This window comes from Limanda limanda, chromosome 3 (assembly GCF_963576545.1).
Source record: "Limanda limanda chromosome 3, fLimLim1.1, whole genome shotgun sequence".
Classification (NCBI taxonomy): domain Eukaryota; kingdom Metazoa; phylum Chordata; class Actinopteri; order Pleuronectiformes; family Pleuronectidae; genus Limanda; species Limanda limanda.
Window position 1 is genome coordinate 23,508,917 of NC_083638.1, and position 21,468 is coordinate 23,530,384.

Consider the following 21,468-nt stretch of genomic DNA (forward strand, 5'->3'; position numbering starts at 1 on the left):
CTGATTTATTTAATGTCCCCCCCATGCACTGTATATTTGAATGAGTTTTGCAATTTTAAGGGGTCTGCGTGATGTGCAGTCTGTTTTCTTATAAACCTCGATTTGTAGCATTTTTTGCAAAATAGACAGCCGATAACATATAATGTTTTGCTAGTGGCTGTTTCTTAGAGTATTATTTAAAAATATGCTTTCATACAGTTAGAATGAATGGTAATACTTGTGCAAGCAATTGAAGCCAGTAGAGACATAATGTTTTCTGTTGGTCCATTCACCCCATTCTTATTAACACAATATCTCAGTTTTTTCTCTTGAGGGAATCTTCTCAAGTTTGGCACAACTAGCCAGTTGTACTGAAGGATGAACAGATAAGAATTTGATGGTCAAAGACCGAAGATCAAGGTCCCTGTATTGTCGCTAAACATATTTTTGGCCATAACTCAAGAATTCATGCAGTATAATACCTTTTATTAAATTCCGTCTTTATTAAATTCCTTCTTCCCTCTTATGTAAGTCTTGAGTGTATGATATGTGTCTGGACAGACATGGGTGTAAACTGCAACTCGACTTTGATAGAAACATACAACTGCGAGGGGGCGAATCTTAAATGAAGTGAGAAAAGTGTGCTGATGAAGAAATGGTTTAGCACAATCTTGATAATGTATGAAGTGAAAATGAAGTAAGGGACATTACAGTTCATTGTCCAACTTCCAACAAATAAGTCCAGTATTCTAAATCAAAACTTTGAACCTGTTTGAAGTTGGTAAGCACTAACAAAGGACAAAGGATATGTACAATCTTTGTTTTGTTGACTTAGTTAAACTCTGACCTTAACAAGAATATATCTTATCAACCTCTTATGTCCTTGAGAAATATTTGAGTGTCAGGGGTCAGTTCTGTGACACAAATTCTCGCCCCCCCACTCAGTTCATAAGCCTGTTTTCCACATGCCTGCCTCTGCAGCTGTGCACGCTCATATCTAAGTTACACAGAAGGATTTTTCCTCTTCTCCACAAAAGAGAAAATATGCCACGATTACTCTGAAAAAAGCTTAAGTGGCCAAAAAGTTTTCAAGAACTAGTTCCACCTGGTCAATTGGGCTATATATCGAGAGCATGGCGTACCATGTAGGGCTAATTATACAGGTATGGCTATGTGCAACTGCCAGCAGCATCAACCTCGGTGGTTTTCTTAGGAACACAGAACCTGCCATCCAGAAATTCGGGATTATGAATACATCGAATGAGTACATAAATTATATCTAGAATGAACTACAATCTTTCCGATGGGAATTTCTACTAACCTGTTTGACCTACAGCACAAAATTGTCTCGCATGCACAGTTTGTGAGTATTGTAAATGTTTTTGTGTGAACTGTATTATCCTGTATTATCAAGAGCTGGATTCTCCTCTACCAGGATATATACGTGACTCAATCCCACATTGCTGTACTGACATGATCTGACTCAATCAGCTCAAGTCTCTTTTTGTCCATGGGGAACAAAACTGGTCTTTCTGCAGATATTGAAACAATGAGTGTGTGGGCTCATGCTCTCATGCCTGCCAGTGAGTGGAAACGTGTGGAAAGTGTTGAGAATTTGCAACGATTTTCGCTCCTTCCTTTCTCCATTGCGTCTTGGCTGCCTAGAAATTCTGCGGTGGTCTTAAAAGCCTTGAAGCCATGTTGCTGATCAGCAGAAAGAGACGACCAGGTCAGCCAGAACATCGAGTAGAGTAACAAGAGACAGAAGAGCGAGACAGTATTAGACTCTGTTTGCTGAAGCTGTTGTGTTTGCTACTGCATGTGTCAGGTTGAGCAAAGGTCTTAGATTCCCAGGTTATCGAACATGTGTCCATCACAACGTCACAAGATTGTTTCATAAAATGCCCTCACAGACTGAACATCAGGTGCCAGGTGCTGAGAGAGAGCATATTTCTGTGCAGCCTTTGTTGAATGAGAAAGAGGCTCTCAGCTCTGGGTCCAGGTGTTTCTGTCTCTCTTCTGTGTTTTCTTTCACCCTCTGAAAACATTCTTTAATATTTTTAAATCGACCGCAGTCTGATGGATAGGGCAAGTATAAGTACATTCCTGAAAGTAGTGGAGAGAGCAGTCTATCAGATGATCTGTCAAGTGTGACAGGCCCAAGGACGTGTGGAATCTGTTTTAAAAGATATTTTACCTAATTGAGTCTCTCCTTTTGACACACATGCACACACACACGCCTATGTGCACACGCACACACACACACACACAGCTGATAAAAGACTTACTTTTAACCATGTCCCTTTCAAGGTCATGTTGAACACAAAGGGCTCTTTCATTCCAGCCCGAATAGTCTAATGGAGACTGTGTTGTAGTCCCGGGTTGAATGTGCTCATGTTGCTGAAGAAAATATGTGTCATTGATATGTCTCTCATGTAACCATTTAGTACTTCTGGACATTACCATGACAAACCCTGAAATGGCTATGCTAGGTCATAAAGATGATGGTGTTGAATGTTTTGAAATTACAGTTTGGCTTCTTGGAAATGGTTTTTAAGTCAGAGCCAAAGATGGGAAAACTCATGGATACACTTTTCATCTCACTATTCTGAGTTTGAAGTCATGGCAGTAACTTTTAGGGATTATTATTATTATCCTGTCAAGATGCAATGATCATGGCATGTGTCAAGACGCCCCCAGTGTTTGTATGTGTGTGTGTGTTTGGATTGAAAACAATGGGTGCTGATGTTCAGACATGCAGTCATATGCTGCCAGTGTGTGTCACCCTGAACTCTAAATCTTGCTCATGTTTGTTAAGTGTCCTGGTTCCTCAGCGACATCAAAGATGCTCTATAACAAAGATGACGCACTACAAACTGCACTAATTGTATGGAACAGTCTAAACTTCCTGTCTCCTAAGTGGGCGTGTACGCAAAAGAAAACAGGAACAGACGTTTTTCCTGTTATAACAGCCTATATGTGTGCAAAGCCTGGGCATTTTTAACACTAATTAAATTGAATTAACCATCACCACCACCCGCTCACAGCAAGAGACTGTGTTCAATGGCTGTGAAAACGTACAAATAGTGACTTTAAAGCTGTACTCATCATTATTTTTCAGGTGGCAAGAAACACACTCACACGTAATGCTAATTTTACTCTGTATCCATATTACTTCATTTAAATTTACTGAAGAACTTCTCATTATGCAACCTTTCCATATGCTGATCCCTCAAATAACACCAGTTCCAACCAAAGTGTTCCCTCAAGAATGAATGTGTTTTCATGACCTGCGTCATTCTGTAACACAGCTAACGTTCAGACATAAATCAATGTGAAGAGTGTGTGTCAGGATCATAGAATGATTGCCTCCCCTCAGCATGAAGCTGTTTCTACTTCTCATTGTTGACTGTTTTTCAGTTGTCTCAGGAGAAAGTTTGTCTTAAATCTGGTTGAATGCACTTTAAAGGTTCTCTAGAGCTTTCTTGAAAGTGGTTGTTTAGAGCATGTGATTTTGTGTTGGGAGATGCGATCAGATCTCAGGAAGTCAGTTGGCTAACGCCTTGGTGTTTACACTAAAGTCCATTTTGAGCTTCTGTGACCCATTTTGAGGTTGTATATTTCTCAGTCCAAAATATGGAAAGAATTACTAAACAAACAAACATTTCTCTTAGGTGTAGAGATCTGTAGTAATTTCAAAATATCCAGCTTAATTTTTCTCTGCTCCCTTTTCTCATTGTTTTGTTGTACTCTTTGAGTAGCTCCAGCTGAGAGTCATATGCATATTACTTTATGCACTGTAACATCTATAGTAGGACAGTCAAATGTTATGTTTGAATTCAGTTGTTAGATCTCACAAAGATCCCTTGAGCCAAAATCAAGTTGAAGTGCACTTTGAGTGTGATGGTTTTCATTTTCCCTTCAACACAGATTGACATCAGTAGATGAGATTTGTAACCAGGACAGGACATCATCAGTCTTTGTGTTTGATGAAAATTGTGATGCATGCCTGGTCCTCTTAGCGCAGTCCGCAGTGACAGGAAATAGCTGACAACAGGAATGCTCCCCCTCTCCCCTCATCTGTCTCTATAGGACCCAGCTCCACTACTGGTTGGCTGGCTTCTTCATACAACAACTTCCTGTAAACAAGTCATGCTGCCAAGCACCCTCCCATCCTCCACCTCTGATCTCCAGGGATCTCCATTTGACCTCCTAACGCACCAGAACAATCGCTTTGAGCCTTTTGGAAAGGGTCATTGCTGCATTTCAAAAGTGATTTTCAGGGGCAATGGCCTCCGGTTTGAAGGGTGGTTTCCACTTGCTGATTGTCTAATTTGAGGTTTATTTCAGGAAAAGCTCATTAAAAGGATTATGTCTTCATTATATTTAGGCAGAGACAGAAATCTCCCAAAAAAATGAAGCCGAAACAATTTACACATTGGGTGGCTGATATGCCGACCAATATGACGCAGAAATATCGACATTGGCTGATTATAAACAAGTGTGTAGAAAAGCCAGATATACTGTATGAATGTTAACATACATAGAAACATGTACACTTTGTCCCCGAGAGAGCCATGACAAGTATGTTTTTCAACTAAAGGTTAAATATTCTGCCTTTACCTGCAAAGAGATTTGTCCTTTTGAAACGATGTAACCATTACTACATACTACATTATTAACATGGGTGGCCTTTACATGGGGGGGCATCACAGAGTTTTTGACTCGAACAACGATGACGGTAGTTGTGATAATGTACCTCATTCGAAAGAATAAAGCCGCTGTTTTCCCCTTTAGCCAAGCAAAGTGTTTTAGGGTCATCTTTGGTGACGTGTTCAAACTGTTGCTATAATGAGAACATCACCAGTATTTTCTATAGCTCTGCGTTCAGTGTGTATGAGAGCCCTCTTTACCCGACAGGTGGCTGCAGACACCTGAAGGCATCAGGTTTGCAACCTCTAGTTGAGTATAGCACAGGTTGCAAGTTGATCCATTGTGGTTACCTCTGTAGCCTCCCAACAACTACACAAGCATCAGGGCCTCTGAGTGTGCAAACATCAATCTGCCCAGTTTTGTATTTACTTGGTTTCCGCGTTACACAACCATCAAGCTGGGAGCAGCTTCACGAATAATAACTTTCAATCCAGATTTCCTCTTTGGTTATGATCTGAAATTAAGATCAGGAGCTTGTTCAAATAATGTGTGTGTAGCTGTGTTATTTTCAGTAATGTAGCAATGTGTTGTTTGATGTAAAAATAGATGTTTTAAGTGGCAGTATTTCTTTGTCTGAAGTGGAATATCTGTGTCTGAATATATTTGAGTTTCTCTGGCACAATGTGCTCGACAGGCTGTCTTAGTTATGTCACTTACTTTCTGGTTTGTAGAAAGATGTCTGCAATGTTTACATTGGCGATTCAATGTGGCAGATGTGGTGAAGTGGTTCCTATACTACTAGTTGTCAAGTCCAATCATTGCACCTTGTACTTACATATTAATCTATGATTGGGAAAAGTAGATTTATGTTTGAGAGTATTAGAACTTATAATTTACCCTCTTTTTATTCTATTGTTATTACAGGAACGAGTTTGAATGTATTAATACCTTTGGTATGCAGAGTCAGATGCTCATTTAACGAAAGTTGTAAGTAGCCATTTTGGGTAACATGAGTTTACCTGTTCAGACTAATTTGGCACTCCCAGTTTTGTCCTGGCTCTGGTCCTATAAAAATGTAGGTCAACTGGTTTTTTATCTGGCACTGGATTAAATCATTACAATATCGGGTTTGTTGTTTCTGTACCAGCTTTTGCTCTATAGAAAATGTTAAGAATTTCATTACAATTGTACTGACAAACCCAGACTAGTTTGGTAGAGTCTTTGTTTGCAATATCACCCCATATTGTTTGGAGTTGATTGAAATGCATTGAATGCTGCAGTCATTTGAATGTTTTGTGTCCTTGTGTTTGTCCAACAGGTGAGTTGGCAGTTTGCAGACAAACATGACTGCCAACAAGAGTTTGAAGGCTGCGCCTCGTGCAGGAGGGGGTAAAACTCCCCGGGAAGCCCCCGAAAGGTCAGTGACATATGGGACGGGCAGGGTTTGGTTGGTCAATGTGCACTTCCACTCATGTCACAGGGTTTCCAGGGTAGATTTTTTTCCTTTTTGATGTTGAAAGAAGCGCTGCACTTACAGTAATATTTATTTTCAACCTGGTGTTTCCATCCGTGATCAGTCTTTAGTAGTTTTCTTCTTTTTTTACCTAATGGAAAACAACGACCTGTGATTGTCAATCACAATAAGACTTCCAAAGCTCTTACAAGTACAATCCTGTATCCAGGACAAGGGCCCCATCCGACTCTGAACTGTGAGTAGTGAGCTGAAGCTTGTGTTAGCATGTTGAGAGCTGGCAGTGTCCTGCCGGGAGAGAAAAACAAACTTTGGGAATGATATGTGATATCTACACAGTATTCATTCTCACAGTCTATCATCCTGTCCATTTTTAACAAGCTCAAAGTCTCAGTAGCAACAGGCAGGAAGCTGCACACGATCACATAATGCAGCTGTGAAGAATAGTCTGCATTTACATTGTTCACAGACACATCAGCTTGTGTCAGTCTGATGAGGTGATGGTTGGAAATCGTGCGCCTGAAGGTGTTTACATATGATGCAATTGTTGGACTGTTCCGTGATGGGATTTAACTCAGACAAAAATATTCCTTACAACACCTAATTGCCTGTGCTGTTCTTACGTTTCAGTCACACAAATGTTAATCATATTATAATCAAGGTAATTGTCAGGTTGCTAAATCTGCACGCTCACCAGGGAGCTGTCAAGTATACACATTCCCTGTGGTAAACCTGGTGAAACGCTTTGCAGCTCCATGTTTCTCTGCATGAGGAGGAATCAGTTGTGTTGGACAGAGCTGCACAATGCGTTCATCGAAACTATGACATCAGCCAGTGATCCATGTCAAGAACCAATTACACCCACGTTTAACTATGTTGCCTCAAGAGGAGAAAAAAAGACCTTGAGACGTGTTCAATTCTTGCTCTTGAAATTCTGGGAAGTACTAATTTCAAAATTTACAAAATACAGGATCTTCTATTGCCAAGTTTCTGATGTTGTCATAAACCTCAACGATTACAGTTATAAGCAGATCAAAGAATTGTTTTGGCAACTCAGAAAACACTGACATGACTGTATAAGAGAAAGAGACAGAGCTCCTACTAATGTTCTACAAATCCACACATTACTTACTAATATGTAAATACAACCTCCACAACATATAGAGAAGGCCCCATCCGGACCTGGACCTGTAACTTATAAATCATTTTGACAGCACGCTTTTATTTGAACAGGCTCAGCTTTCCCAGCCTTTATAGCCCTGGGTTATCAGCCCAGGAAACTCAAATCAACTCAAAGGAAACCAATTGCATGCGTTGTAAATCATGTCAGTGATGTTACTCAGCCAATCAAATCTGGGAATTCCGATGATCATTCTGATGGACCGATGAGTGAGATGCACACGTCAGGGAAAAAGAGAGGAGGAGGAATACAGTGACAGTGAGTGAAAGTAAGAAAATTTACTTCACATGGTTTCCTCTATATAGAGAGAAGTAGACAGCAAGAGCAGAGTTTTTAATCAAGACTGAACAAACTCTTACATGTTCATTCTTACGAGGGGTACTTAAAAAACAGATTGTCTAATATGCGGCGATTTTTAAAAGCAGCAACGTGAAACAACACAACACGATTCCGGCTCAGATTTAAAATCTTGGCAGGAGGATTGGAGGTGGGATGTAGGAGAAATATTAACTGAAGTGAAAATGTATTAACAAATAAGAAGAATAGAGACTTGAGATGAGAAAAGAGCATTTGTGGTGTTCCGGGACCTTGCTGGAGGAAATGTTCTCTATCTAGACTCAGATTTTTAATTGATGACTTCTGCTCTAGAGTAAAATCAAAAATTATAACAGAATAACTGGTTGATGAGTAAAAAAGGTTGATCTGCGATTCTAGAAGTGCTGGTCCCCTGCTTTCTCCATCCTGGTCAGTAAAAGGAAGTGGCTTGTGGTGAACATGCCCTTGACTGGCATCAAGCTCTTTGTACAGTACTCTATGTGTGGCCGGCCCAGCTGAGGCTCACTAAACTTGGCTTATTTTTACAAGCTTGATCCAGACCACTACAAACCCCTGAAACTCCCAGAAACCTAAATAGACTAAAGTTCTGCATATATGTTCTTTTAGTAAGTGTAACCGAGAGGTCTTTGTGCTGTAGTCTTCTGTAAGTACTCATTCTGGCTAAATGAGGCTATAATATTCTAAAATCTGTCTTGTTCTGTGTCTGATTTTACGTTGCAGTTGATTAAATCTTCTACTTTGTAAACAGATCAGATTTAATGACAGTTTGCCAATAGGATATCATCTGCAAAACCCAAAATTGTGCATTAATATTGATAATGTAATGTTATTTATGATAATCTATCATACACAGGGGCTTGGTTTTACTTTTGATACTTAAACCACATGTTGCTGATAATAATTACCCAGGAATTTTTATACAATTTTTAGAGCTACAAACATATTCCTTAATGATAAACTTCACTGTAGATCCCTGTGTGAAGTATCTACAGGAGCTCAAGAAACAACACGGCCAAACACGAGAAATGTATTCTGACATACTCAGTTAATGTGAGTAATAAAAAAGTGTCAAGTGTCATATCGTGTCGTATCCACTTATTCTTGGCGTTAATTAATATATCAGTTTATATATATTAATGATAATTTTGACCTTCAAAATCTACTCATCGGACCTTAGATCACTGCAGGCTACTATGGAACGTCTCCAGACTTGAGTTGTCACGTTGAAGTCTCTCATGTCTTCAAGGGAAGTAAGATAAGATGCATCCATCACGCTTGCAGCTTGCAGGTTGTTAGCTGTTGTAAAAAAGTTTCCCAACCCTGGAGCAGGAGGAATGACACCAGGGAAGGGCAGATAGGTGTGAAGAGAGATCTGTCCCAACCTGCATTGTTGGATCTGCAGCCCTCAGCTTTCTCCTCCTTCCATAACGCCTGTTTTTTCTCACCATGGCTGTGACATCAGATCTCCCGACGCTTCACTTTCGCAAGAGTTAGTCAGACTCCCAAGTTATGACAAGGTTCCTGAAAGCGTATGAGTTGTCAGGTGTGAGGGAACTACTGGGAAAGTTTGTTTCTCTGGAAATTTTAAAGGAGGTGAGCACACAGTGTGTATGTGTGAGTGTGTTGTGCACAACGGTAGAGTCAGCAGTGAGAGTGGGACTGTTGTAACACCTAGTATCACTTAGCTGTAGGGATCAGAACAGGCTCCGAGGACCAGAGAGGAGCAGTGAGACTTCTAGGTAAGAACGCTGTAATAAATCTTGCTTTCTGTGTGAGGTCCACCGTGATTCTCCTCCAATGGAAAAATCCACAGCGGCATTTTAATGTAGTCTGTATTTCCTTTGGCTTTTATTTTAATCTTGTGCTGCCAAAGACAAAATACTTTCCTGTGGTTGTTCTAAATAAGTGGCTCAGGTTTTCATTCTGCCTTTGAACTTGGAAATGAATTCGAAACTTTCAGCTGATTCTTGAAAATGTCTTCCATCTGTTTCGCATTGGATTTCTCTGACTTCTCATGGTGCATTTCTAGGCTGCCCTCATGATTAATCTATTTTATAAAAAGCCTAAAACGTTGGGGGATTTCTGAGAGAGAATACGAATGTTTACAATGTTAGCTCACACCTTTCTTTGTCCTGTTTCAGGTGCCGGGCTACATCACCGTGTCCCGTTCTCTCAGCCAGCCAGGGGCAGAGCCAGCAGCAAATCCTCAGCGACAGTGAGAAGCAGAGTCGGTACGTTCGCACTGACGGCAGATTCCTGGCACGTGCTGGCTGGAACAGCAAGACAGGAAGCCTGTGCAGTGGTGCATCTCTCGCCGGTGATCGTGACACCCAAGGTCGTCTCACCAAGTCAAAGAGTATCAGTTGCCTGGACAACAGGCTTTCCATCTACAAGCCCACAGGTCAAACCAACTCCTGTGAGGAAAGTCCTGGCATCCAGGAGGAGCAGGACACTAAAGGGGATCTCTCTGCAGGAGATGGACTTAATGGTAGACCACTGAGCTGGAGCACACTCTCACTGGGACCTTCCTCAAACCAAAGCCACAAGCGGACCCTCTCTCTCACCCGTTCGGTAGCAGGTGTTCCCCCCACCACCATCCGCAAAAAGATCACAGAATGGGAGTGCAGAAAGGTGGCTCTGCCTAGGATGAGCTTGTGTCTGGATAAAAGAGGAGAGCGTGTAGGGGGCAGCGAGGGCTGCCCGAGCCTGCTCTCGTCTCCCTGTAGCGAGAAGACTTTTGACTTTAAGGGGATTCGCAGGATGAGCAAAGCGTTCTCCGAATGCTCCTACACAGAGACAGAGGCGGAGGAAGGAGTTTCAGACAAAGACACCCTAGGTCGCTTCCAGAAAAGGATAGGCAAGACAGAGTCGTCAGGGACATTTGCGCGTTCCCTGTCTGCTCGGAAGGAGAAGTCAGCCGTCCTCAATAGGATACAAAAGATAGAACAAGCCCTGAAGGACAATCCCAGCTCCCCTCCACGTTACCTGAGCAACTGCTATGCTCCAGACAAGACAAGACAAAAGTCTTTTGTGATCGGGGACGACTTGGACAGTACATGCACCAGTAAGCGCAGCAGCATTTGCTCAGTGACCACCGAGCCAGATACCGCTTTGGTGCCAGATAAGCTCTCGAAACTCAGACAAAGGTTAAGTGTGGGCTCAGCTAGGTCCGAGAGCCCAGAACCACCCAGTCAACAGACCCCTGTTGGCACACCAGTCAACCCCTTACCCAAACCCAAACGCACTTTTGAGTACGACGCCAAACGGGACGAGAAGGGCGTGTCGCCAACCAATGGACTACCTCCAAGCAGGGCCTCTGAGTCTCCACCTCCTCTACCCTCCACCCCTGCGCCAACTATCACACGAAAGACCCAGGGGAACCCCCCCACCAAAATCCAGGACAGGTGAGACTATCAGTGTGATTATATGTCTCCTCTAACTTTGACAAAACTACTCGAGAAGACAGTAGAACACTTGTGTCTTTTCTCTTGACTGAGTATATACTGGAGATTCTACTGCTTTGACCAGCTTTTTGCGGTAAGCTTTGGTGTTAGAGAACTCTACACTGATCTTCTTAAAATACAGTTTCTTTGGGAATCTAATTTTAAAATGCCAGGTTTCATTTCTCAGAATCTCAGACCAACTGTTCACCAGCTGGCTTCCCGCTACCTTACCTAAAAATGATTCCACTGACTTTGTAAGAAATTTGCACTGGGCAGATACGCACGTTGGAGCTGGAAAAGTTTCCCGCATTTCTGATAAACTTGTGAGTAATGTGGATCACAGGTAAAGTGTTTGCTTTGTTGGCGTCGTAGTTTAACAAGTTACTGATCAGTGGCTCAAGTTTAGGTGTTGGAGAGAACTGCTCTCATTATCCTGTGTTTGTTATTAGTCACAATTTAAAGTGGAGATCAGTGTTGAATCAGTCCACATGCTTCTCTAAAGCCTGGAATACGTCATAGGTTATCACGAGGTAAACGTTTACGGGATCTCAATGATTAAAGAGCCAATACAGATAATAACAGGTATCTTGCATAGACCTTCATGTTGATCTTGAAATCTTAAAAATCTGACTTATCTTCTCTGACTCAAAAAGAAATTCACTCATACTTTGCTTGCTGTGAAATAGAGGTCACCCGGTTCAGATCATGTCGTCTGTCCTGAGTGATCTGATCACAAGTGGTCGGCACTAAGCACAGACCTGAACCACTAGTTTCACAAGGAATCAAAACGTTTCATTGTTACATCATATGTTGTTTTGTTCGTGTTCACCACATCGATATCTACATGGACAACCACATATTGTTTTATCCTTTTCCCCCTTTTTTTTTTTAAGAACAGAAGTGACGTACGTGTCTATTTGCATATAGTGCAGGAGAGTGAGATCTGATCTGAAGTGGTCACAGGAGACACATTCAGGACACATTTGAACGCCAAGTGTGAACACAAAGTTCGAGCTGTCCACTTGTGTCTGGATCCCTCATGATGGATGTTAATACCAGGTCTGAACAGGGCCACACAGTCTCCAGTTTTAAACAAGCAAATATCCTATACCAGAGAAATCCAACACTTAATTACTACAGTCCACTGTAGATTATGTATTTTTAACTTACAGCGCTCAGAATCTGATGCCCTCAGTGATTTTATGTGAGGGTGGGGCCTCTCTAGATCGTCCCTATGTGAAATGGGGATAAAATCCCTAAACATTCTTCCCCTGGACTCTGTGTTTAACATTCCTGTGGCACTAGCCATTTCAGACCAGGCTTAAAAGCCACATGTCGATGGTGCGACATGACTGGTTCCTCTGCAGTGGCTGTGATGTGTGATGTAACATTGTACAAAGAACAGAGCAACTAATTATTACATCTAACTTATGGATTTTGAGGGATAAGACAATGTTTTTATAACTACTTGAATTTTCCTAACCACCTGTTCAGCCTCTCTCTTTTTTCCCAGATGCAAGTGGAGACTGTTAGAAGTCAAACTGGCCGTCTGGACTATTTTTAAAAGCATCTGGACTTTTTCTTGTTACTATTATCTTTCCACCTTCTTTGATGCAGACACAGACTTTTTCCCTCGTAATTTTTGGTTATGCAACAATGACATTTCTTCCCTCATCTTGTTCTGATTTGACTTTGTTTTATTCCTCTCCAGAGAGTCGTGTGAGTCAGAGGATGCTGCGAGTCTACCGTCTTCATATCCATCCTCACCCACACAGAATGGCACACTGACCACAGACTCACCGAAACGACCCAATTCCAAAAGCACTTTAGAGGAGAATACCTATGAGGACATAGTAGGTAAGAGCATTGGTTCACTGGCTTTGAAAACCTTCATTTCTCTCTCTGGTTTCTGTCTGACTGGGGTCACTCTCAGATACAGTTGGAACGATTGACCAATTGATTAATTGAGCTACACAAAAATAGATGACAACTTCTTCTGAAATTCAATCATAATTCATGGTTGTTAAGTAAAAAAAAAAACCTTTGGCCAAGAAGGTTATGTTTCCATCCCTGTCTGTTTGTTGGTTGGTTTGTTTGTTGCAATCAAGATTACTCAAAAACTACCTGATGGATTATCACAAAACTGTCTGGAGGGATAAGATATGGGTCAAGGGAGATTGCAGATGGTACGTATCTGGATCATAGGAGTGGATCCAGGAATTGTTTTATCTCTGAATTTAATATTGCGAGAAAGGGTGTTCTTTTCTTTCCCACAGAATGATTGATGGATCTCTTGATAAAACATTTTTTTGAGGAAATTGTGTTTTGAAATTTCTCACTTTTTAATGACCTTTTCTGGACCAAACAATAAATCACTGGATCAAGGAGCAGATTTACAAATGTATCTATTAAGTAAAAATTCGCTACCATATGCCCCAAAAATCACACGATTTTTGATCATTGAGACAATATGTCAGTCCTCCCAGGTGAGATTCTGCAGCACAGGGACAGATTGCAGGAAGAATATATTTCTATGTACTTGAAATGAATAGTTTATTATAAATTGAAAGTATTGACCCCAGATTATATTAAAAGCGATGTCCTTCTCTGTATCAAAAGGAAATATGTGTTGAAGCGTGAATACTGATATGATATTCTTAATGTGAGTGCGGATTGAGGTCATAGAAGACAGATGTTTTGAAAGCGATAGCTCCTGTGCAACGTGGCCTAATGCGATAAGACTGTGAGGGTAACTCCACCTCCTGCATCTGCCTCATGGTGAGATGTGGAGGCCACAAAAAGTCTTAATGTGGGAGCAGTCAGTGATCACTGGACATGAGATGACCGGATAAAGCGCAGGTGTAGGTTGTATTTAATATAATGATTGATGGGTTGTGTTCACTATCCAGTATATATTGAAATCAATAAAAGCCACTTTCAACTCCACCTATGGCAAAGAAGATACTTATTTTATTGCAACATTTTGATGGTTGAGCACCATCCTCTGACAGTGCAACCCTCATAGCAACATGTCATGCACCTCATTGTAAATGAGATCAACCCAGCACTTATTAACTCTGAGATATTGTGTGTGAAATGCTGAACATGTTGAAGAGCCAAATTCCTTTCCACTAGAAAATGACCCCAGGCCTTGTGCCCAGTCTGTTTGCCAGCTCCCCCTGTGCACACTTAATGTGCTGGAAATGTGTGTCAGTGTGAGTAAAGTCTCACGATGAAGCTGGGAAAATCAGACTTAGAAAAAAGTTTTCACACACTGAAATATTTTTTCATGATAAATGCTCAGGGTTGACCAAATAAGGGCTATTGTGTTTTTTATATGCAAGTATTGTATCACAAGTAGCAGTGCTGTTGTCTGTGAAACCGTGACCATTGTGCTCATTTTTCTTATGCTGAGAATGTGTAGAAACAGCATCAGAGCAAGACTGATTTTCATGAGAATCCCAACAAAGGCCCCATTGTTCATCCAGTCTGCAGGTCGGAGTCACACTTTTGCCAGTTTCTGTTTGTTAACGACAAAGAAGTTGTCTCTGAGTCTCTACTTAGTTCAAACAAAAAGCTTTTAAATTGAAGTCCTAATGCAGGGGAGCCGTTGTTTCCACCCACAACACGATGCAGTGGTTTTAAAGGTCAGATGATCCATTTGAGAGGTAGCCACAGCAGAAGGAAATGAGCCATGTTCTGTTCCCTATTGTGCCCTTACTTTAACAAGTATCTCTCACAGAGAAGGCCACACACTTCTCAACTCCAGGAAGACATCTTGACTTTCCTCTTGGGAACCTCAATGTCATCTTGATTTTATTGGTACCTGTCCCTGACCTACAACAAAATCTACATGAAAGTTTGAGATATTAGGCGACTGATTTTAGTGTAGTTGATAGATGCAGTGCCCAAAAGCCGTTTTCAGACATGAACCCTGGAAAACTGGGTCTGGACTTTCTCCGGACTCTGCCCCTTTATGTATGACTAAAGCAGTTGGGTCAGACACATTCAACAATGGAAAATCTCTGAAGCATTCAGGTGATGCTTGGCGACTAAGTGAACCACACAGAAAGCAAATTCCAAAGTGATAATCAAGTTGTTGTTTAGACCACACGATCACCAAAGCCTCTAGAATCTCTTTGTCCTTCCAACTTGACATTTGTTGGTGTGGTCTCCATGTGCTGCTCCTCTTTCTCATCCTGAGATATTTGTGTTCTTTTTAGTTTTTTTCCGTTTTGCATCCATTGTGTGTTAGGAACGTCATCAACGCAGCCAGGCGCTTGTGGTGACTCCTCGTTATCCAGAGTTTTTAAAGGGGGCTGTCAGGACAATAGCCGGAGTTCAGTGCATGTCTGAAAGCAACTGAAGTGATCTGTTTACACACTGATGAATCACAGCCTTTGCAGCGGCGGTTGTATGAATCAGAGAGTGCGTGTTACTTGCTCATGGTGCCGTCTGCTCTTACTCCTGTGAATAAACCTGGGAGACTGCTGTATATACAATGAAAGATTTCAATTCTTGGTTACACTTTGAAAGCTACATGTATAGTTGGATCTATGTTGTTGTTATCCTGTGGTGTAAAATATGCCAAAAATACAATTGCGCTTTTCTCCAGTGTGGTCACCCGTAGTCGATCTACATTGACTGACACACTGTATGGTTTTGTGGAACTGGCAGATGTTCTTTCAACACTTTAACCAGTGGGGTTTTTTCATCCCTCACATATTTCCCTTGAGCCCATGATTGGTTGAGCGGTGCCACTGTACTGTGGCTCGTCCACTTTACCGGGTAAGCTGATACTAGCTGTTGGTGTAGCTTGTTCTGTGCCTCGCCCTCGCCCACAGAGTCCATTGTGTGCACAGAAATGTACAATCACAGTTTGCAGCCGAGGTGTGTCCCCTCACTGCTTAATACTCTCCGCATCTGGGGGTGTGTTCGTGAGAGATGTGGATGTTTGTAATCAGAGGAGTAGATTAGTACCCTCCAGTACATGAGCAGCTATATAGACATATCATTTTCCCAGCAGGCTTTCATTACAGTGTTGCTTCAGTTTAATGAGGTAGCGACACAACGTGAGGTCAGACTGCGCTCTCTCATTCGGCTCCTAGGTTGTAATGATGCACAGAAACTCACTCCCCTAACCTAGTTTACTGTGTGACACGACAAAACCCTCTAAAAGGTCCTTGGCAGCGTTTGCCGCTTGCGTTTGTGTGCATGGGTGTGTGTATTTACCTCAAACCGTTTCAATAATTAACCTAAAATAGATAACAGAACAAAGCTCTGCCTGTAGGTTAATCCCCTGTGTTTTTAATAAAACACTCACTCGTTGTTTGAGAACCGGAGTTCATCAGGTTTTCCTCTCACATACTCAGGAAGAAGGAACCCAGCTACTAAATAGATTTTTTTTTGTTCTTTCCCTTTTCTGCTGACAGATAACACTGCTTTTCTTTCTTTAAAAAGTTCCCCTCATGCTTTTCAACACCATCTGGCTCTGTTTTTATTCTTCGCTGTGGTTGCTTCACTTTCTCACAACCTTTTTCAGACCCTGCCAAAATGCTATTCTCAGAGCACATGTCTGAATAGACATGGACGGTGGTGTTACACAAGGTTTTTTCTCTATTGAAGTTGGCTCTCAGCCAGATGACATCATTGAGAGCAGTGCAGGGCTGTGTAATGTTCATTTTCTTCCTTTTATGCTATCGTTTATTGACTGAGGTGGAGAAGTAAAGGAGTCTGTCCTGATTGTAACTTCTTGAGGTTAATCAATGTTTATTATAATATATCAATTGAATGACGATGGAGACCTTCGTTTTTTGTATGAACTATGGCTTTTAAATGTTCTGGTTTTGTTGCTGGTCTTTCAATACATTTTCACATTCCTTACATTTCACAAATAGGTAGTTATTCTCTGAGACATTGATGAAACGGTTGAAAAAACGCAATCTTGCAATGTTTAAGAAAGAAGAAGAAAATGTGCCAGATCCGCCCCCTGATCCAGATCTGCACCAACATTGACAGGGTTCTTCCTGAGGTCAGGCTCCACCCCTTTTGGGTAAAACTGCTAACTAACAAAAAACAAACAGACAAATGCAGATGAAAACATAACCTCCTTGGCAGAGGGGCCAATATATTTTGTAAATGTTATTATAATAATATATATACAAATCATTCGAATAATTTTACTTCTAAAATGAAAGTCTAAGAAGATGACACCCCCCCCCTCGTGTCTCTCAGCAGACAGTTTACATGCCTGGACAGTGACTCACCAGCAGTGTTGTGTCCAGAAGTTTCAGCTGGGCCCACTGGGGCCTGCGGGGCCCATTGCCAACAGTAACTGTTTTGAAAAATGGGAGTTCACTTGAGCGAGCTGGGAGTGACCTTTGACTTACCTTCCTTGACCCGTCTCTTCCCAGACTAACCATAGGGAGGCCCTCCTGTGCCCCCGACACCCTTTACTGCCCTCTTGACCCCCTCATCCTCATCTGTCTTCTGCTGAAAAACACCCTTTGTCTGTGGACATTTCTTGGTTTTTACTGCTGACACTATATTCAAACTACATTTATTATATTTCCCTCTTTCCAACAGAAAAGGAGAACCCATACGAGGATGTGGACCTGAAGCGGAAGGGTTTGGGTCGGAAGTCTTGCCTGTTCGAGAGCAGCAGATCTTGGAGCACCCCAGACAGGAAGCTGAACTCTCCGCCTCAGGTAAAAACATAAACTTGCTGGCATCATTACCGTGGTAAACGTAACAGCCATGTTTTCTTGTTGTAATATGAATTCCCTCGCTTTACGTTCCAATGCAGAGTCCTGGAAAATATCTCTTAAAGAATCTCACACCCTAGTTTTAGCCGGACGGGAAACAGTTTGATATGTTTACACCTGCTGATGTTCCACAGAAAGGCCTATTTGCAGATTTGGCTTCCCCTCTTCACTGCTCAAGCTCATGTCTCACTAAGAAAAGGAAGACAGACACCCACAGTTACTGTTGGCTATAACAAAAGTGGTTCTAACACAAATCAATAGGGTTTCACAATGACCCACATTCCCCTGGTTGAACAGTTTTAACTCTTTTATTTTTCAATTGCATTAGCAGTAAATAAATGTAACTCCATTAAGGAGTTAAGCATTAACAGTGAGGCTCATGTCAATGAGCTAGAGCTAGTTTCCTGTACATCCCTTAGAGAGGCAATTTGAATACAGCAATGATGAACTCCAATATGACACCTGTTGTTTTGGGTTCTGATTAAACTGAAAAGTCAGAAGGAGTAGATCAAGCTAATTGGGTGTGAAAGACTGTTAGATACTGTAATTCTTTGTAAATACTTTGTGAATGAATGGGAATGAATTAAATGTACCAAACCTTCCATGTTCTTTTATTTAGTTGCCTTCCAAACCCAGTAGCCAGTCCCTACGCCTCTCTTGTCAGAGTGACAGGAAGAGCCACCGGATGTCACAGTTGTCCAAACGCTACAGCCACGATGAAATGCTGCTTGGACCCCAGATGGGTGTAACATCTTCACAATGCGGCCTCCTGGATGATAGCTTCTGTAGCACCGGCGACACGCTTGCCCTGCAGAGGCACTGGAGGATCCCCAAGGTACTAACGGCTAGATCCTACTCAAACATCTACACTAAATCCTTACAGAGGTCTGGCTGCGTGCTCTGCCCTGTGTTCACAGAGCAGATCAGGTTTCTCAGTCAGAGGCAGGGCAGCTCTGGATAACTGCTAATTCCTTAGTTTGGACAAGGTGTTTCTTAACTTAAAACTCCATGTATTCATTTGTGTAATGCGTTTCCACCCTCATTGGGCTTTTTCTGCTTTATTGTTCAAAGACCTTAAAGAACATGTACAGTACTTTACACTATTACTTTTGGCCAGGTATACCCCTCTACTTCCTCTATACTCATGATCAAAACAAACAAAACCTCAGATTCCCCAACAGAGCTTTTCCTCTTTCTTCTTTTTACAGCTGGTCCAGAGGATCAACTCAATTTACTGCACTAAACGTGGGAAGAAGAGGTTGAAGAAGCTAACCATTTCCAATGTGGAAACTGCATCTCTGAGAGGTAAGGGCTCCCTGTACTCCCCTTACCCTCTGACCAGATAAGTGAGTAAATACTTGTGTCTTAGCCACGTTGTCGTCGTGCCCCTCTCATAACACATTTCTTCTAAATTGCCCTCTGACCCGTGAAAAACCTTCATGTCCATCTCATGTCTGTCTCCAGATGACAACAGTGAGAGTGAGAGCGACTCCGATGACAGGTTCAAAGGTGAGTGACCTTAGCATTCATATGCAGGGGTGAGATGTTGCACTTCTGTTAGCGCTCAACTTTTTCTCAGAGATGTTTTTCTCAGTGTTTGTGCAACAGCTTCCCAGTTTTGTATTAAGCAAAATGACAGAGACCACAAAATTGTGATTCGCCGCATGCACAGATTATCAGTAGACCACACAACATTCATCACATCTAGATTCGATAGCAGGCACGAATACTGATATTTTCTCTCTATTTCGTTAGAAGAAGAATAAGAATAATACAAATACAATTTCCTGCCTATCTATAGAGTCTGAGACCCTTACATTAACATGTTGAAGTTTAAAGTGGTCACTGAATTTAATGTATTTCTGTTCATTTCCCTCCTCAGCTCACACCCAGAGGCTATTGAAACTGCAGTCTATCCTTCGACGGGCCCCAAGCTACCGCACACTGGAGCTGCAGCTTATTGAGTGGCAGGAGAGAGAGCTCTTCGAATATTTTGTGGTTGTTTCACTTAAAAAGAAAGCCAGCAAAAACTCTTATTCCCCAGAGGTCACCTACCAGTTCCCAAAGGTAAAAGCATGAAAGACATTAATGATTCCCTCTGTTGCTCCTCTCACCTTTAAAATTAGCAGAACAAGAATGAATGGTGAAAAAGTTCACGCAGCAGAACCTTCACAGTGGTTTTAAAGTGTTTAAGCTCAGGAATTGGAAATCACAAATACTTCACAGAGCTGCTGACTATTTTACAAAACTTATGATGGGTCAGAGCCACATTGTTAACAGTGGTGAATGTCTTTGTCAGCAGAAACTGATCTTAAAGCTGGAAATTAAAAAAAACTAGAAGGGTTAGGGTTAGGGTTAGGCACTGAGTAGAGCGTATACCTTCGCCAAGGCCCAACAGTCGCCTTAAATTCAATCAAGTTGCATCAAATTGCACTCAGAGATATCAGTCCCATAAATTATTTGTATATCAAGATCCATAAATTCCTCCCTGAGAAATCTGTGAAAATGTTGTATCTCACAATGTTAAAGAAAGTGAAAATGGAATTCCTGGATTCAGCTCCTGGTTCGGTTCTACACCATGTAACACGTTGTTTCTTGACCCATAACACATCCTCCCACCAAATTTTGAAGTAATCCAACTTGTAGTTTTTGTGTAATCCTGCTAACTAACAGATAAACAAACAATCAAACGTAGATGAATACGTAACCTCCTTGGCAGGCTAATACCCAAAATTCATTTCTGTGGCAGGGAAGTTTTTTAGGGATGATTATTTTAGATTTGGTTCAGCAGAAGTGTCTCCTGGGAGAGTGTATCTCTGCCAGCCAGGGGGAAACACTTGCTCTGTTGTGAGTTAATGAGAACAGAGTGGGGCAACGCTTTAACCTTGTATGGGAGAAATAATATTCTGGTCATTTACTATTCAGACTGATATCAAGGGGGCTTAAAAAAAAGTAGGACAGAGTTAACTGTAGGAGACTGAGCTGACTGAAACTTCTCTCCTCTCACAGCTAGAGAGGCCCACCAAGCAGATGAGGGAGGCAGAGCAGAGACTCAAAGCTATTCCCCAGTTCTGTTTCCCAGATGCAAAAGACTGGAGTCCTGTCTCGGAGTACACCAGGTAAGACCAAGAATCTTGTACATGTACATCATCAATGGAGCAGCGATGAAGCCTTGTGCTACAGCAGCAAAGATATATCCAAAATTTTCTGTTAAATGACCACATCTTTCAAACTTTCTGTAAAAAAATCTAAATCCAAATTTTGATAATACACTAAATGTCCTGAATACCCTTTTCTCCAAAGCCACGTCTCGTACATCTGAGTAAATTGACCTTCCCCTTTTAAATCTTTGCCAGGACACCAAACAATATAAGCTGTTGTTTAATGTGTAAATCAAGGTTTAGAGGAAACGTAAATTCACTATCATGGTAACAGAACAACTGCTATACGAGCAGAATATTTTGAGGCTGTGTTACTAATAATAATATTATGGCACAGATGCTCATCGACACAGCACACTGTTGATATTATCTTAAAAGCGCCTCCACCCGTGTTGATGGCACGTCAGATAAAATCTTATCTGTGTTTTACAGCTGCTACACCATCGCATAAATGTAAAAATTCTGTGCCACGTCTGTTTTG

The 21,468-nt window shown here is 41.6% G+C and overlaps 1 protein-coding gene across 3 annotated transcripts in view; it reads left to right on the forward strand.

The window, feature by feature from the left end:
- Positions 1 to 21,468, forward strand: part of dennd2b (DENN domain containing 2B) — a 46,799-nt gene that overhangs the window by 8,511 nt on the left and 16,820 nt on the right. For 2 of the 3 annotated variants that reach the window (XM_061067920.1, XM_061067919.1), the window contains exons 2-10: positions 5,951 to 6,049; positions 9,761 to 11,023; positions 12,774 to 12,919; positions 17,648 to 17,769; positions 18,446 to 18,661; positions 19,035 to 19,131; positions 19,291 to 19,335; positions 19,709 to 19,893; positions 20,836 to 20,945. In XM_061067920.1, coding sequence (XP_060923903.1) covers positions 5,976 to 6,049; positions 9,761 to 11,023; positions 12,774 to 12,919; positions 17,648 to 17,769; positions 18,446 to 18,661; positions 19,035 to 19,131; positions 19,291 to 19,335; positions 19,709 to 19,893; positions 20,836 to 20,945 — 2,258 coding nt within the window. In that variant the 5' untranslated portion in view covers positions 5,951 to 5,975. Of the gene's footprint in view, positions 1 to 5,950; positions 6,050 to 6,278; positions 6,342 to 9,760; positions 11,024 to 12,773; positions 12,920 to 17,647; positions 17,770 to 18,445; positions 18,662 to 19,034; positions 19,132 to 19,290; positions 19,336 to 19,708; positions 19,894 to 20,835; positions 20,946 to 21,468 lie in introns of those variants that run through there. The other variant, XM_061067921.1, reaches the window with a different exon arrangement.